We start from the raw sequence: 15,499 nt of genomic DNA on the forward strand, positions 1-15,499 counted from the left end.
TCTCTGTCACCCAGGCTGGAGTACAATGGCGCGATCTCGGCTCACTGCAACCTCCACCTCCCGAGTTCAAGCAATTCTCTGCCTCAGCCTCCTGAGTAGCTGGGGTTTCAGGTGCTCACCACCACGCTGGCTAATTTTTGTATTTTTAGTAGAGACAGGGTTTCACCATGTTGGCCAGGCTGATCTCGAACTTCTGGCCTCAAGTGATCCACCTGCCTTGGCCTCCCAAAGTCCTGAGATACAGGCATGAGCCACTGTGCCTGGTCAGTTAGATAATTTTTTATCCCACTAAGTACCTTAATCTACCCTAGTTTACTAAGTTTCAAATTCAGGATCACATATATAATTTAATCAAAATCCTCTGTGACTTTTATGAGGTGAACATAAGATTGGAGTGCAGTGACGTGATCATGGCTCACTGCAGCCTCAACCTCCTGGGCTCAAGTGATCCTCCTCCTGCCTCAGCACGCCTGGCTAAGTTTTTATTATTTGTAGAGATGGGGTTTCACTATGTTGTCCATGCCGGTCTCAAACTCCTGGTCTCAAGTGATTCTCCCACCTTGGCCTCCCAAAGTGCTGGGATCACAGGCATGAGTCACTACACCCGACCCCTTTTAACCACCATGCCCAGCTATTTTATTTTTTTATTTTTTTAATTTTTAATAGAGTCGGGGTTTCACCATGTTGGCCAGGCTGGTCTGGAACACCTGACCTCAAGTGATCTACCTACCTCAGCCTCCCAAAGCGCTGGGATTACAGGTGTGAGCCACCATACCCAGCCCATGGCCAAGTTTAAAGAAAAGAGGCATAGTCAGCTGGGTGCAGTGGCTCATGCCTGTAATCCCAACACTTTGGGAAGCTGAGGTGGGAGGATCACCTGAGGCCAGGAGTCCGAGACTAGCCTAGGCAACATAGGAAGACTCTGTCTTTACGAAAAATAACAATATTAGCTGAGTGTGGTGGTGCACACCTATAGTCCCCTCTACTGGAGAAGCTGAAGTGGGAGGATGACTTGAGCCCAGGAGTTCAAGGCTGCGGTGAGCTATGATTGCACCATTGCACTCCACCCTGGATGACAGAGCGAGACCCTCATCTCTTAGAAAAAGAAGGCACAGCAAAATTGTATATTTAGTACAAATCCGTTTTTGTAAGACAAGTGTTTGTGTGTCTGTACGTTGAACACACAAAAACAGGAGGAGCTTTAATGTAGAAGTTGTGTAAAGAGGTTACTCACAGTCACTTGGGAAGACATAATTGAGCAATCTATGTGATCACCTTTCTTGCAGCTTGAGGGAGCCAGCACTTGTAGGGGCGGGGGTGGGGCGACAGGGCAAAACCCCATCTCTATTAAAAAATACAAAAAATGAAATTAGCTTGTGGCACATGCCTGTGGTCCCAGCTACTTGGGAGGCTGAAGTAGGAGGACTGCTTGAGCCCGGAGAAGTCGAGGCTGCAGTAAGCTGCGATCGCACCACTGCACTCCAGCCTAGGCAACAAAGTGAGACCCTGCCTCAAAGATAAAACAAAATAAAATAAACTAAAATGCCTTTATAACACGGTTAAGGGTCTTCTTGGCAAAGGAAACTTGTTTCTGGGGACTGTTATGACAGTCCTACCCCTCAGGGTCTGTGCTGGGAAACTGGTCCGGGTCCTGAGGGAGGCCTAGAATTGCAAGTATGAGCCCCTGAATATCTGCGGTGTTTGCAGTATAGTTGAATGTATAGGCCATAGGCTGGTCTCGAACTCCTGGGCTCAAGTGGTTTACCTGCCTGGTCTTCACAAAGTGCTGGGATTACAGATGTGAGCCACGATGCGCAGACACAAAGACATTTTTAAGCAAAAAATTAACTTCAACTCTCACTTTTACTGAAGCAACACAACATTTAAAAACATAGGCGTGGGGTGCAGTGGCTCACACCTGTAATCCCAGCACTTTGGGAGGCTGAGGCAGATGGATTGCTTGAGCCCAGGAGTTTGAGACCAGCCTGGGCAATGTGGTGAAACCCCATCTCTACTAAAAATACAAAAATTAGCTGCGCATAGTGGCACATGCCTGTAATCCCAGCTACTTGGGAGGCTGAGGCATGAGAATCACTTGAGCCTGGGAGGTGGAGGTTACAGTGAGCCAAGATCGCAAGATTGCACTGTAGCCTGGCCAACAGGAGTGAAACTCTGTTTTTTGTTTTTTTTGTTTTTTTGTTTTTTTAAACAAAACAAAAAAAACAAAAAACTATGGCCGGGCATGGTGGCTGACATCTGTAATCCCAGCACTTTGGGAGGGCGAGGTGGGGGGGATCACCTGAGGTCAGAAGTTTGAGACCAGCCTGGCCAACATGGTGAAACTCTGTCTCTACTAAAAATACAACAATTAGCCAGACATTGTGGTGGGTGCCTGTAATCCCAGCTCGAGAGGCTGAGGAAGGAGAATTGCGTGAACCCGGGAGGCAGAGATTGCGTTGAGCCGAGATTGAGCCACTGCACTCCAGCCTGGGCTACAAAGAGAGACTCCGTATTAAAAAAACTACATAAATTAAGAAAATAAATTCCCCCACTTTGAAAATCACTGTAAGTTTTTCTTTATTCTGCCTTTTTAAAAACGGGTTCATAATTGACATATTACTATTATGCACATATGTGGTTTTCAATCACACTTTATAATATCTGACCTCATTTTTCTTTAAGGATTTTATTCTGGAACATTACAGTGAAGATGGCTATTTATATGAAGATGAAATTGCAGATCTTATGGATCTGAGACAAGTAAGTTTTTGTGGGCAGCAGAGAGGGGAGGGTGGCTTTTCCGAGTCTTCAGGGAACCCCATTATTGCATGCTTGTGGTCTTAACAGAATTGTGGGTGGATAGAGGTGATGGTTGGGGGGTGCTGGAATCATCCATTCCACTTGCTGCATAAGAAAACCGTAGAAGGAGGCTGGGTGCAGTGGTTCACGCCTGTGTAATCCCAGCACTTTGGGGGATGGAGGTGGGCGGATCACCTGAGGTCAGGAGTTCCAGACCACCCTGGCCAACATGGTGAAACCCTGTCTCTACTAAAAATACAAAAATTAGCTGGGCGTGGTGGTGCATGCTGGTAATTCCAGCACTTTGGGAGGCTGAAGCGGGTGGATCACCTGAGGTCAGAAGTTTGAGACCAGACTGGCCAACATGACAAAACCCCGTTTCTACTAAAAATACAAAAACAAGCCAGGCATGGTGCTACACGCCTGTAATCCCAGCTACTCGGGAGGCTGAGGCAGGAGAATCACTTGAACCTGATAGGTGGAAGTTACAGTGAGCCAAGATCGCACCACTGCACTCCAGCTTGGGTGGGTGACAGAGCAAGACTCCTTCTCAAAAAAAAAGGAAAACCATAGGAAGGGAGAGACCTGCCTCCTGGCAGGGCTGGCACTGGATTCCAGGATTTCTGACTTCCTCCCAGGTTCTTTCCACCCCTCCCAGAGTTTACAATGCCAGCAGCGAGGTCATCATACTGCAGAAATAGTTACAGGCACCTGCTGGTATGTGCAGGGCACCTTCCGGGAAGGGCCGTCAGCTGTGACCTCCTCTGCTCATGCCCTCTGGGGTTATTTTCCTCGCAGGCTTGTCGGACGCCTAGCCGGGATGAGGCCGGGGTGGAACTGCTGATGACATACTTCATCCAGCTGGGCTTTGTCGAGAGTCGATTCTTCCCGCCCACACGGCAGATGGGACTCCTGTTCACCTGGTAGGTGCTTGAGGTCTGCGCTGGCACTTCACGTGTTATGGCAGCCACAGTTTCGGAGCCTCAGCATCACAGACGCCCCTCTGTGGGCGCCCCTGTGCACCTCAGCCCCCTTTCCTATCTTGCATTTATCCGGGGAAGTCTCGAAAGATGTCAGTACATTGGTATTTATTTATGAAGGTGATCTGAGGGGAGATGGCTCCAACAGACTGTGGCCTCTTGCTTCTCAGAACAAGCGAGCCAAGGAGAAGAGACATTTTTTTTGCTTGTTGTATCACTGGGGAAGCACGGGGGCTCTGAAGTGGAATTAGCCAGAAGCAAGATTCTTGTCTCAGATTGGACAGGGGCATGCGTGTGTATGTATGAGTGAGAGAGAGAGTAAATCAGGTCTTGTCCAGTGAGACAAAAGCACCAAACAAATAGATCAGGTTTCTTTTGAAACGGGGTCTCACTGTGTTGCCCAGGCTAGTCTTGAATTCCTAGGCTCAGGTGATATTTCTGCCTCAGCCTCCTGAGTAGCTGGGACTATAGGCATGAGCTACACACTCAGCTTAGATCAGATTTAAAGAAAGGAAGTAGAGCATTTGATTCTTCTCCACAATTGGTATTTTCAGACAAGATCAGGCACGTCAGGATGGTATGGCTGTAGACCCAGTTGGTATTTTCAAAGGTTAGTATAGTTTAAATACTTGGGAGGCCGGGTACAGTGGTTCACACCTGTAATGCCAACACTTTGGGAGGCTGAGGCAGGCAGATCACTTGAGCCCAGGAGTTTGAGACCAGCCTGGGCAATGTGGCAAAACCCCATATCTACAAATAATACAAAAATTTGCTGGGTATGATGGTATGCACCTGTTAGTCCCAGCTACTTGTGAGGCTGAGGCAGGAGAATCACTTGAGCCTGGGAGGCAGAGGTTGCAGTGAGCCGAGATCACACCACCGCACTCCAGCCTGGGTGATAGGAGTGAAACCCTGTTTCAAACAAGAAAAAAAAGGCTGGGCGTGGTGGTTCACACCTGTAATCCCAGCACTTTGGGAGGCCGAGGCATGCGGATCACGAGGTCAGGAGTTCAAGACCAGCCTGTCCAGTATGGTGAAACCCCGCTTCTAGTAAAAAGTACAAAAATTAGCAAGGTATGGTTGTGCGTGCCTTGTAGTCCCAGCTACTTGGGAGGCTGAGACAGGAGAATCGCTTGAACCTAGGAGGCAGAGGTTCCAATGAGCCAAGATTGCACCACTGCACTCCAGCCTGGGTGACAGAGTGAGACTCTGTGTCAAAAAAAAAAAACCTAAAAAAAAGTACTTTGGAGATGCTACACCCCTTCTCTGAGTGTCGTTAGGAGTGTCAGTGAAAGAACACATCCTAGAAGGTCAGGGGCATATCAGAATTGAATGTTTCTATAGCTGATGGATGGCTACTGATGCCTTCCTCATGGAAAGCAAAGAAAAAGGGGATGACTTTTCCTAACAATGCACCAGGCCGTCTGCATGGCCGAAAGGGCAAAAGGTGGTTTCTCCTTAGTCATGAATTAGGGAGAAGCTGTCTGCACACCCCCTGGTTCATGAGTAAACTTTAAAACAAGTCCTAGGGCCAGGAGCAGTGGCTCACACCTGTAATCCTAGCACTTTGGGAGGCTGAGGTGGGTGGATCACCTGAGGTCAGGAGTTCAAGACCAGCCTGACCAACATGGCGAAACCCTGTCTCTACTAAAAATACAAAAATTAGACGGGCGTGGTGGTGGGCGCCTGTAATCCCAGCTACTTGGGAGGTTGAGGCAGGAGAATTACTTGAATCTGGGAAGCGGAGGCTGCAGTGAGCTGAGATGGTGCCACTGCAGTCTAGCCTGGATGAAAGAGCAAAACTCTGTCTCAAAAAAATAAAAAATAAAAAATAAAATAAAAATAAAACAAGTCCTAGGCTGGGTGTGGTGGCTCATATCTGTAATCCCAGCAGGTTGGGAGGCCAAGGTGGGTGGATTGCTTGAGCCCAGGAGTTTGAGACCAGTCTAGGCAACACAGTGAGACCCTATCTCTACAAAACAATTAGAGAAAATTTGCCAGTCATGGGTGGTGCATGCCTGTAGTCCCAGCTACTTGGGAGGCTCAGATGGGAGGATCTCTTAAGCCCAGGCGGTTGAGGCTGCAGTGAGTCATGATCATGCCACCGCACTCCAGCCTAGGCAACAGAGTGAGACTTTGTCTGAAAAAATAAAAAGTAAAACAAATTAAAACAAATCCTGAGTTTTTAGATTTCAGAAAGAATTATGAGGGGTTAGTAATTGCCATATTTCATTTAGGAGAAGCCATACTGCCTTGGCCTCCCAAAGTGCTGGGATTACTGGCATGAGCCACCGCACCCAGCCCTTTTTTTTTTTTTTTTAAATAATTGAGGAACTTACCTGACAAATCATTATCACCCAGAGTCCATAGTTTCCATTAGGGTTCATTCTTGCACTTGTGTATTCTGTGGCTTTTGGCCAACATAGAATGACAGTGATCCACCTTTGCAGTGTCATACAGAAGAGTTTCACTGCTGGAAAAATCCTCTGTGCTCTGCCTGTTCCTCCCTCCCTCCCCCTAAGTCCTGGCAATCCCTGATCTTCTGTCTCCAGGGTTTTTGGCTTTTCAGAATGTTGGAATCACACAGCGTGCTATACAGTAGGTAGCAATGTTCAGGTTGGCTGTTTCAGTTAGTAATATTTCCTCTGCATCTTTTCATGGCTTGCTGGTTCATTTCTCCATTTTCAGTACTGAGTAATATTCCATTGTCTGGATGTCCCATGCTGTTTTTATCCAGTTACCCCATCAGATATTTTTGTGTGTGGCTGTGGTGGTCAGTGTGATTAGTCCTGTCATCTTGCTTGGAAACAAAAGCCTCAGTGCATGTGCATTCTTGAATTTTACTGAAGATATGAGTTTGTTGTTGTTGTTGTTGTCGCCCAGGCTGGAGCATAGTGGTGCAATCTCAGCTCACTGCAACGTCTGCCTCTCGGGTTCAAGTGATTCTCTTGCCTCTGTCTCCTGAGTAGCTCGGATTACAGGCACCCACCACCATGCCAAGCTAATTTTTGTATTTTTAGTGGAGACTGGGTTTCACCATGTTGGCCAGGCTGGTCTCAAACTCCTGACCTTAGGTGATCCACCCATCTCGGCCTCCCAAAGTGCTGGGATTATAGGTGTGAGCCACCGCACCCAGCCAACCCAGGAGTTTGACAGCAGTTTGGGTAACATAGTGAGACCCCATCTCTACAAAAATTAAAAAAAAAAAAAATTAGGCAGGTATGGTGGCATGCACCAGTAATCCCAGCTATTCTCATGAGGCTGAGGTGGGAGGATCAATTAAGCCCTAAAGTTGGAGGCTGCAGTAAGCTATGATCACACCACTGCACTCCAGCCTGGGCAACAGAGTGAGATCCTGACTCTTAAAAAAAAAAAAAAAAAAAAAAGAATTTTTTCCACTTGCATCCAAAAGTAGCATTAACTAGCCAAGTAATCTGTATTTTCCAAATGCATTTCTTTCACATAGGTATGACTCCCTCACCGGGGTTCCGGTCAGCCAGCAGAACCTGCTGCTGGAGAAGGCCAGTGTCCTGTTCAACACTGGGGCTCTCTACACCCAGATTGGGACCCGGTGCGATCGGCAGACGCAGGCTGGGCTGGAGAGTGCCATAGATGCCTTTCAGAGAGCCGCAGGTATGTCTCCTCCAGGGCTGACTGGACAGAGCCTTGGCCCCGCCGGTGGCACCAGGGGACCCCCACCCCCACCCACTGAAGAGGGTCTACAGGTCGTCTCCCGCAAGTGCCAGACCAGTCTCCAGCTCTGGTGTAACTTCCCATTAAGGTACTTGCTCCGGCCGGGCGCGGTGGCTCACGCTTGTAATCCCAGCACTTTGGGAGGCCAAGGCGGGCAGATCATGAAGGTCAGGAGATCGAGACCATCCTGGCTAACAGGGTGAAACCCCATCTCTACCAAAAATAGAAAAAATTAGCTGAGCCTGGTGGCGGGCGCCTGTAGTCCCAGCTACTCGGGAGGCTGAGGCAGGAGAATGGCGTGAACCCGGGAGGCGGAGCTTGCAGTGAGCTGAGATCGCGCCACTGCACTCCAGCCTGGGCGACAGAGCCAGACATCGTCTCCAAAAAAAAAAAAAAGAGAGAGTCTCAAAAAAAAGAAACTTGCTCGGTGGTTCAGACCTCAGTCTGGGATGGCTGATATACATGGTGAATCCTGTGGCTGACGATTGGTCTTTTCCAGACAAGTGGCCCCTGAGATGGAGTGCATAACTGTTTCTTTCAACACTGTCATGAAGAGCAGAATAACTTTTCCCAAATAGTGAAACTGTAGGCTTCTTTTTCTTGTATTAAGTGTACCTTATCTGTGCGTATTACTCTCCGTGCCTTTATTTATTTATTTATTTATGAGATGGAGTTTCGCTCTTGTCGCCCAGGCTGGAGTGCAGTGGCGTGGTCTCAGCTCACTGCAACCTCCCCCTCCCAGTTTCAAGCGATTCTCCTGCCTCAGCCTCCTGAGTAGCTGGGATTACAGGCACCCACCACCACGCCCGGCTAAGTTTTGTATTTTTAGTAGAGATGAGGTTTCGCCATGCTGGCCAGGCTGGTCTCGAACTCCTGACCTCAGGTGTTCCGCCTGCCTCAGCCTCCCAAAATGCTGGGATTACAGCCACTGCGCCCTGCCCCTCCATGCCTTTATATCACCTGCATTCTGCCAACTTCTCCAGCACGAGGTGGGTGTTCTCAATCCTTTGTCAAGTGATGCATTCAAAGGATGTCTCATAGCTCAGTTCCCTTCTTCTTCTGGGAACTGTCTTTTGTTATTTTATTTTATTTATTTGTTTATTTTGAGATAGAGTCTTGCTCTTGTCGCCCAGGCTGGAGTGCAGTGGCACAATCTCTGCTCACTACGACCTCTGCCTACTGGGTTCAAGCAGAGTCTTACTCTGTCACCCAGGCTAGAGCACAGTGGTGCAATCATAGCTCACTGCAGCCTCAAACTCCTGGGCTTAAGTGATCTTCCCGTCTTAGCCTCTGGAGTAGCTGGAACTATGGGCATACACCACCAAGCCTGGCTAATTTTTAAATATTTTGTAGAGACGGGGTCTTCCTGTGTGGCCCAGGCTGGTAGGACCAATCATTATAACATCAGAAATTTCACAATGAGTCGAAGTGGCAAAGCTATGGTTCTTCACAAGCTTGCAGGGCAAAAAAGTGATAATCAATGATCCACACAGGTGGAAGGGGATCACACCCCAAAGCAGAATGTTGATGATCAGCCCAGAAGGCAACATGCTATAGAGCTAGCATGGGGAACATACTGTGGTCTACACTGTGCCCTGCTCTTGCATCCATCCCCACGTGGAGTCTGACCCAGACACAGGCCCTGCTATGGGGGAGCAAGGCAGAACCCGTAGGCACGGTTGAGCCAAGCCAGGCTCACCCACAGCGCTGGGTCTGGTGACCCCGGTCTTCTATAGGTGTAAGCACTAGGCTGCTTTTCTCCGTGATCCCGCACCTCATTCTCATACTAAGATTACCTGAGATCAGGAGTTTGAGACCAGCCTGGCCAACATGGCAAAACCTCATCTCTACTAAAAATACAAAAATTAGCCAGGCATGGTGGCAGGCACCTGTAATCCCAGCTACTTGGGAGCCTGAGGTGAGTGGATTGCTGGAGCCCAGGAATTTGAGATCAGCCTGGGCAACAAGGCGAAACTCCATCTCTACAAAAAGTACAAAAGTTAGCTGGGCCTGATGGTGCATGCCTGTAGTCTCAGCTACTTGGGAGGCTGAGATGGAAGGATCAGCCAAGGTTGTGGTAAGCCAAGATCGCACCATTGCACTCCAGCCTGGGTGACAGAACAAGACCCTGTCTCAAAAAATAATTAATTAATTAAAAAAATAAAAGACTGGTCTCTTGGGATGAAGCGATATGCTAAGATTCAAAGTATGAGTTGATTTCTTTTGCTGTAAATCTTTTTTCTGGACCCATCTTTCTGAGGAATCTTAGGCAGGCACTCTGTGTCCTGTCCCTGAGATTATAGCAATGGAGACAAACTATAGATGAAATGAAGCAAGTGGGAGAACAGTGGGGAGTGTGAGGGAACCCCCATGGAGCTCACAGCTCAAAACAGCAGGTGCCATCCCTCCCCAGGGCGGGGCCTTTTTTTTTTTTTTTTTGCTCAGCAACAAAACCAGAGGAACCAGTTGGATGGGATTCATATGAGAGATTCTATTTCAGTTCCAGATTGATTGTCAGTTAGCGCTTTGGACAGTTAATTTTCTAAACTATAAAGAAGTCAGTGGAAGGCTGCAGCATGAAAATTTCTATTGGAGCAGACGGATTTTTTTTTTTTTTTTTTTTTTTTTTTTTTTGAGACAATCTCACTCTGTCGCCCAGGTTGGAGTACAGTGGCGAGATCTCGGCTCACTGCAGCCTCCGCTTCCCACGTTCAAGCGATTCTCCTGCCTCAGCCTCCAGAGTAGCTGGGATTATAGGCATGCACCACCACACCCAGCTAATTTTGTATTTTTGGTAGAGATGGGGTTTTGCCATGTTGGCCAGGCTGGTCTCGAACTCCTGATCTCAGGTGATCCGCCCGCCTCGGCCTCCCAAAGTGCTGGGATTAGAGGCATGAGCCACCACGACTGGCCAGAATAGATCTTTCTTGAGGTCCAGGGGAAAAGCCCTGGACTGCTGAATGACCCAGATCTTATGTGTGAGCTTGGCCCCCTGTGAGCCCCTCAGTCCTTCTGCCTGCTCTCTGCTTGCATCTCCATACCTGTCGTGATGGAATTTTGTCCCAGGTGACACAGGATTTGTGGGGAGCAGGCTAGTTTCTTTACTCAATAGAGATATAAGTGTTTTGGAAGATAATCCAATTTTTAAAAATTGGGTTAAAAGGCTGGGTGGGGTGGCTCACGCCTGTCATCCCAGCACTTTCGGTGGCCGAGGCAGGCAGATCACCTGAGGTCAGGAGTTCGAGACCAGCCTGGCCAACATGGTGAAACGCCGTCTGTACTAAAAATACAAAAATTAGCTGGGTGTGGTGGTGGGCATCTGTAATCCCTGCTAATTGGGAGGCTGAGGCAGGAGGATCGCTTGAACCTGGGAGGCAGAGGTTGCAGTGAGCAACTCTGTCACCCAGGCTGGAGTACAGTGGTGAGATCTCAGCTCACTGCAACCTCTGCCTCCTGGGCTCAAGCAATCCTCCTGCCTCAGCCTCCAGAGGAGCTGAGACTATAGGCACATGCCATCACGCCCAGCTAATTTTTGTATTTTTTGTAGAGACAGGGTTTCACCATGTTGCCCACGCTGGTCTTAAATTCCTGACGCAAGTGATCTGCTCGCTTCAGCCTCCCAAAGTGTTGGGATTATGGGCATGAGCCACTGCACCTGGCCTCCTATCTTTCTCTACAGCAACGTGATGAAGTAAATATAAACCCGAACTAATGGGCAAAACATTTTCCGCTTTTAGGGGTTTTAAACTACCTGAAAGAGACATTTACCCATACTCCAAGTTACGACATGAGCCCTGCCATGCTCAGTGTGCTCGTCAAAATGATGCTTGCACAAGCCCAAGAAAGCGTGTTTGAGAAAATCAGCCTTCCTGGGATCCGGAATGAATTCTTCATGCTGGTGAAGGTGGCTCAGGAGGCTGCCAAGGTAAGACTCCCTGGTTCCTGTGACTTTGGGGAGTGGGCAGGAAATGCTGGTACAGGAGCACTGGAAGTAGCGGGGCCTTCCCACGGGAGCTTGCCTGTGACCTGGGCATTGTGCCAGCTCCGGCCAGTACTGCTGGCTTGAGTTTTCTTGGCAAGTATTAGTGTTTCAGATATGGATCACTGATTCCATCTGCAGCTTAACCTAAAAACCAGCATAATGACAGTAGCCTGATCCCCCGTTAACTGTGACAGTGACAGAACGAGGGGTTGCTTGGACTTGCTCCCAGATTCTGGAGCAGCCCCTGGCAGGAGCTGTTGCATGAGAAGAAGAAAGGGCTCTTTCTCTGCAAATGGGTTCATGAGGGCCCTTGTGCCGGGCTGCCCCTTCCCAGTGCCCCTTCTATTTCAGGTGGGAGAGGTCTACCAGCAGCTGCACGCAGCCATGAGCCAGGTGCCAGTGAAAGAGAACATCCCCTACTCCTGGGCCAGCTTGGCCTGCGTGAAGGCCCACCACTACATGGCCCTGGCCCACTACTTCACTGCCATCCTCCTCATCGACCACCAGGGTAAGGCCTGGGAGGTTCGGGGGTTTGGCCGGGACTGTGGTCCAGCTGTCCCAGGGGGGATTCTGAGCTGAGTGAGAGCTAACTGCCTTCCCTGGAGATGCTCACAGGCTGAAGGCAGAGGATGGCAATGACCCATGACCAAGGCAGCTGCCGCAGAGGCCATGGTGGGGTTAGGGGTTATTAGCTTCTTTAGAGGGAGGAAGAAGAGGCACCTTTAATTCTGCCTGGGTGCAAGAGGATGAATTTTCACCTGGAATCTGGAATCTAAGGGAAGGCCAAAAATGCTGGCATCAAGATAAGTAACATTTTAAGGTAATATTTTAAAAGAATCAAAATTAATGCAGGCCAGGTGCAGTGGCTCATGCCTGTAATCCCAGCACTTTGGGAGGCCAAGCAAGGCAGGCAGATCATTTGAGGTCAGGAGTTTGAGACCAGCCTGGCCAACATGGTGAAACCCTGTCTCTACTAAAAATACAAAAATTAGCCAGGCATGGCGTGCATCCCTAATCCTAGCTACTCGGGTGACTGAGGCAGGAGAATGGCTTGAGCCAGGGAGGTGGAGGTTGCAGTGAGCCAAGATTATGCCACTGCACTCCAGCCTGGGCGACAGAGCAAGACTCCATCTCAAAAAAACTAGTAATAATAAAATAAAAATTAATGCAAAAAAATCTGTGATGATCGGAATTTTTTATTTATTTTTAGAGATGGGGCTGGAGTGCAGTGGTATGATCATGGCTCACTGCCTTCTTGAACTCCTGGGCTCAAGCAATGCTCCCAATTCAGCCTCCCGAATAGCTGGGACTACAGGCACATGCCACTACACCAGTTAATTAAGAAAAAAATTTTTTTTTGTAGAGATGGAGTCTCACTATGTTGCCTAAGTTGGTTTCAAACTCCTGGCCTCAAGCAATTGTCCTGCCTTGGCCTCCCCAAAGTGTTGGTATTACAGGCATGAGCCATGGTGCCTGGCCAGGGATTTTTGATCTAATGAGTACTAATCCAGGCATCCTCCCAAGGAATTAAAAAGACAGCCTCTGGAGCCAGACTTCCTGGGTTCATATCTCAGCTCTGCCATGAATGAGCCGGTTTACCTTGGGCAAGTTACTTAGCTGTCCTCTGCCTCGATTTTCTCATCTGTAAAATGGGTATATGGAGAGAACCTCCCTCACAGGCTATCATGAAAATGAAGGGCCTGTACGCAAAGCTCAATAATGCTTTATATACTATAGGTTCTCTGAAAGTGTGAGACGCCACTCCTAGTACTATATAGTCTATTAGGTGAGACAAGATGTGGAAACAAATAGAAATACCATATAGTGCCTCGGTGATTGCTGCAGAGACACAAATGCAGCAGCAGGTGGACTCCGTGGTGCAGTCATGGATGGCTTCTCAGAGGCGATGACATTTGAGTTCGACTTTTCCATCTGCACAGGAGGGAAGGGTCAGCCTAGAGGGGGTAAAGTATCTGAGCACAGGAACAGAGGCTGAGGGTGCTGGGGAAGTGGAGAGTGGTTTTGTGAGGTTTGAGAGCAGGATACGGCGCCATGAAGGGTGTGGTTGAAGCAGGAAGGGGCTCTGCTGCAGGTGTGCAGGCCCACAGAGGGGTGCAGGCCGGGCATGACAGGGTCTGGGCTATGCCAGGAGGTTCTGTGTGGTGGGTGAGTCGGGGGAGGTAGTGTGTGGGGGCTCAGGGTCAAATTACGAACCTTGCCGGGTGTGGTGGCTCACGCCTATAATCCCAGCACTTTGGGAGGCCGAGATGGGTGGATCACGAGGTCAGGACCAGCCTGGCCAAGATGCTGAAACTCCATCTCTACTAAAAATACAAAAATTAGCCAGGCATGGTGGCATGTGCCTGTAATCCCAGCTACTCAAGAGGCTGAGGCAGGAGAATTGCTTGAACCCGGGAAGTGGAGGTTGCAGTGAGCCAAGATCACACCACTGCACCCAAGCCTGGGCAACAGAGCGAAACTCCATCTCAAAAAAAAAAAAAAAAAATTATGAACCTCTGGAGTGTGACTGGTCCAATGAGCAAGAGCTTCAGGGTAGCCAGGCATAGTGGCTCACACATTTGATCCCAGCACTTTGGGAGGCTAAGGCAGGAGAATCGTTTGAACCCAGGGGTTTGAGACCAGCCTGGGCAATGTAGCAAGACCTTGTCTTTACAAAAAAGTTTAAAAATTAGCCTGGTGTGTGGTGGTGCATGTCTGTAGTCCTAACTACTCAGGAGGCTGGAGTGGGAGGATCACTTGAGCCCAGGATTTCAAGGCGGCAGTGAACTATGATTGTGCCATTGCACTCCAGCCTGGTGACAGAGTGAGACCGTCTCAAAGAAAAAAAAAAGCTGGAGGGTCAGACTGCCTGGGGTGTGTCCAGGGGCAGAAAGGAGACCCATGATCCCAAATGCCTTGTGAAACTGCAGAAAGAAGGAAGCTGGAGACATGGTAGAAAGAGAAATCTCTACGTGGGTCTGTGGCCAGGTCCATGAGAGGGGATTTAACCTGTGGTTCTCTTTGCAGTGAAGCCAGGCACGGATCTGGACCACCAGGAGAAGTGCCTGTCCCAGCTCTACGACCACATGCCAGAGGGGCTGACACCCTTGGCCACACTGAAGAATGATCAGCAGCGCCGACAGCTGGGTGCGTGTCCCCCTGCACCCAGACGTGGGCCCCACTTCGTGCCCAGCTGGTCCTGCTCACAAACAGCCACAGAGAGGTCCCTGAAGAGGGCCCGGGAGAGGGGGGTGTTCTGAGTCATCGTGGCCACTTTGGGTTCAGAAGTCATGAGGCGCAGTCCTGAGCCTCAGAGGGCTTCCCAGGCTGTGTTCTCATGGGTTCCATAGCACCCAGGCCTCCCACTGTGGAGCTAGGACTTTAACCATCTCCCTTGGGGTCGACAGAGTGGCTTGTATCATGCTAACAGGGAAGGAGACGTTTGTTGATTTCCTTATGCATGGCTGAATTACCAAGAATACCTAATGACTGGTAATGAAGTGTCCTGGTTTGGTCTCTGCCATGTCTCAGTGTGAATATCTCTTCCCATGTGCAGACCTCACCTCCACCACCCTAACCTGCCCCCCTGTGCACCACCCATGCACACATACGCAGCTTCCCCGTCTCAGTGATGGCAGCTCCCACCCCTCTAGGTTCTCAGGCCAGAAACCTTGGACTCACTCTCCACTCTTCTTTTCTTTCCTCCTCTTTCCCTCCCCTCCCCTCCCCTCTGTTCCCCTCCCCTCTCCTCCCCTCTGCTCCCCTCCCCTCTCCTCCCCTCTGCTCCCCTCCCCTCTCCTCCCCTCTGCTCCCCTCCCCTCTCCTCCCCTCTGCTCCCTTCCCCTCTCCTCCCCTCTGCTCCCCTCCCCTCTCCTCCCCTCTGCTCCCTTCCCCTCTCCTCCCCTCTGCTCCCCTCCCCTCCCCTCTGCTCCCCTCCCCTCCCTTCTGCTCCCCTCTCCTCCTCTCCCCTTCTCTCCCCTCCTCTCTCCTTCTCTCCCCTCCTGCCTCCTCCCCTCCTCTCCTCTCTCCTCCCCTCCTCTCCTCT

General features: G+C 49.7%; 1 protein-coding gene across 1 annotated transcript in view; it reads left to right on the plus strand.

Moving 5' to 3' along the window:
• The window catches only part of RHPN2 (rhophilin Rho GTPase binding protein 2), an 83,996-nt gene that overhangs the window by 48,370 nt on the left and 20,127 nt on the right, over window positions 1-15,499 (plus strand). The window contains exons 5-10 of the mRNA XM_030820244.1: window positions 2,683-2,760; window positions 3,598-3,722; window positions 7,246-7,412; window positions 11,210-11,397; window positions 11,806-11,962; window positions 14,482-14,601. Coding sequence (XP_030676104.1) covers window positions 2,683-2,760; window positions 3,598-3,722; window positions 7,246-7,412; window positions 11,210-11,397; window positions 11,806-11,962; window positions 14,482-14,601 — 835 coding nt within the window. The remainder of the gene's footprint in view (window positions 1-2,682; window positions 2,761-3,597; window positions 3,723-7,245; window positions 7,413-11,209; window positions 11,398-11,805; window positions 11,963-14,481; window positions 14,602-15,499) is intronic.

This window comes from Nomascus leucogenys, chromosome 10 (genome assembly GCF_006542625.1).
Source record: "Nomascus leucogenys isolate Asia chromosome 10, Asia_NLE_v1, whole genome shotgun sequence".
Classification (NCBI taxonomy): Eukaryota; Metazoa; Chordata; class Mammalia; order Primates; family Hylobatidae; genus Nomascus; species Nomascus leucogenys.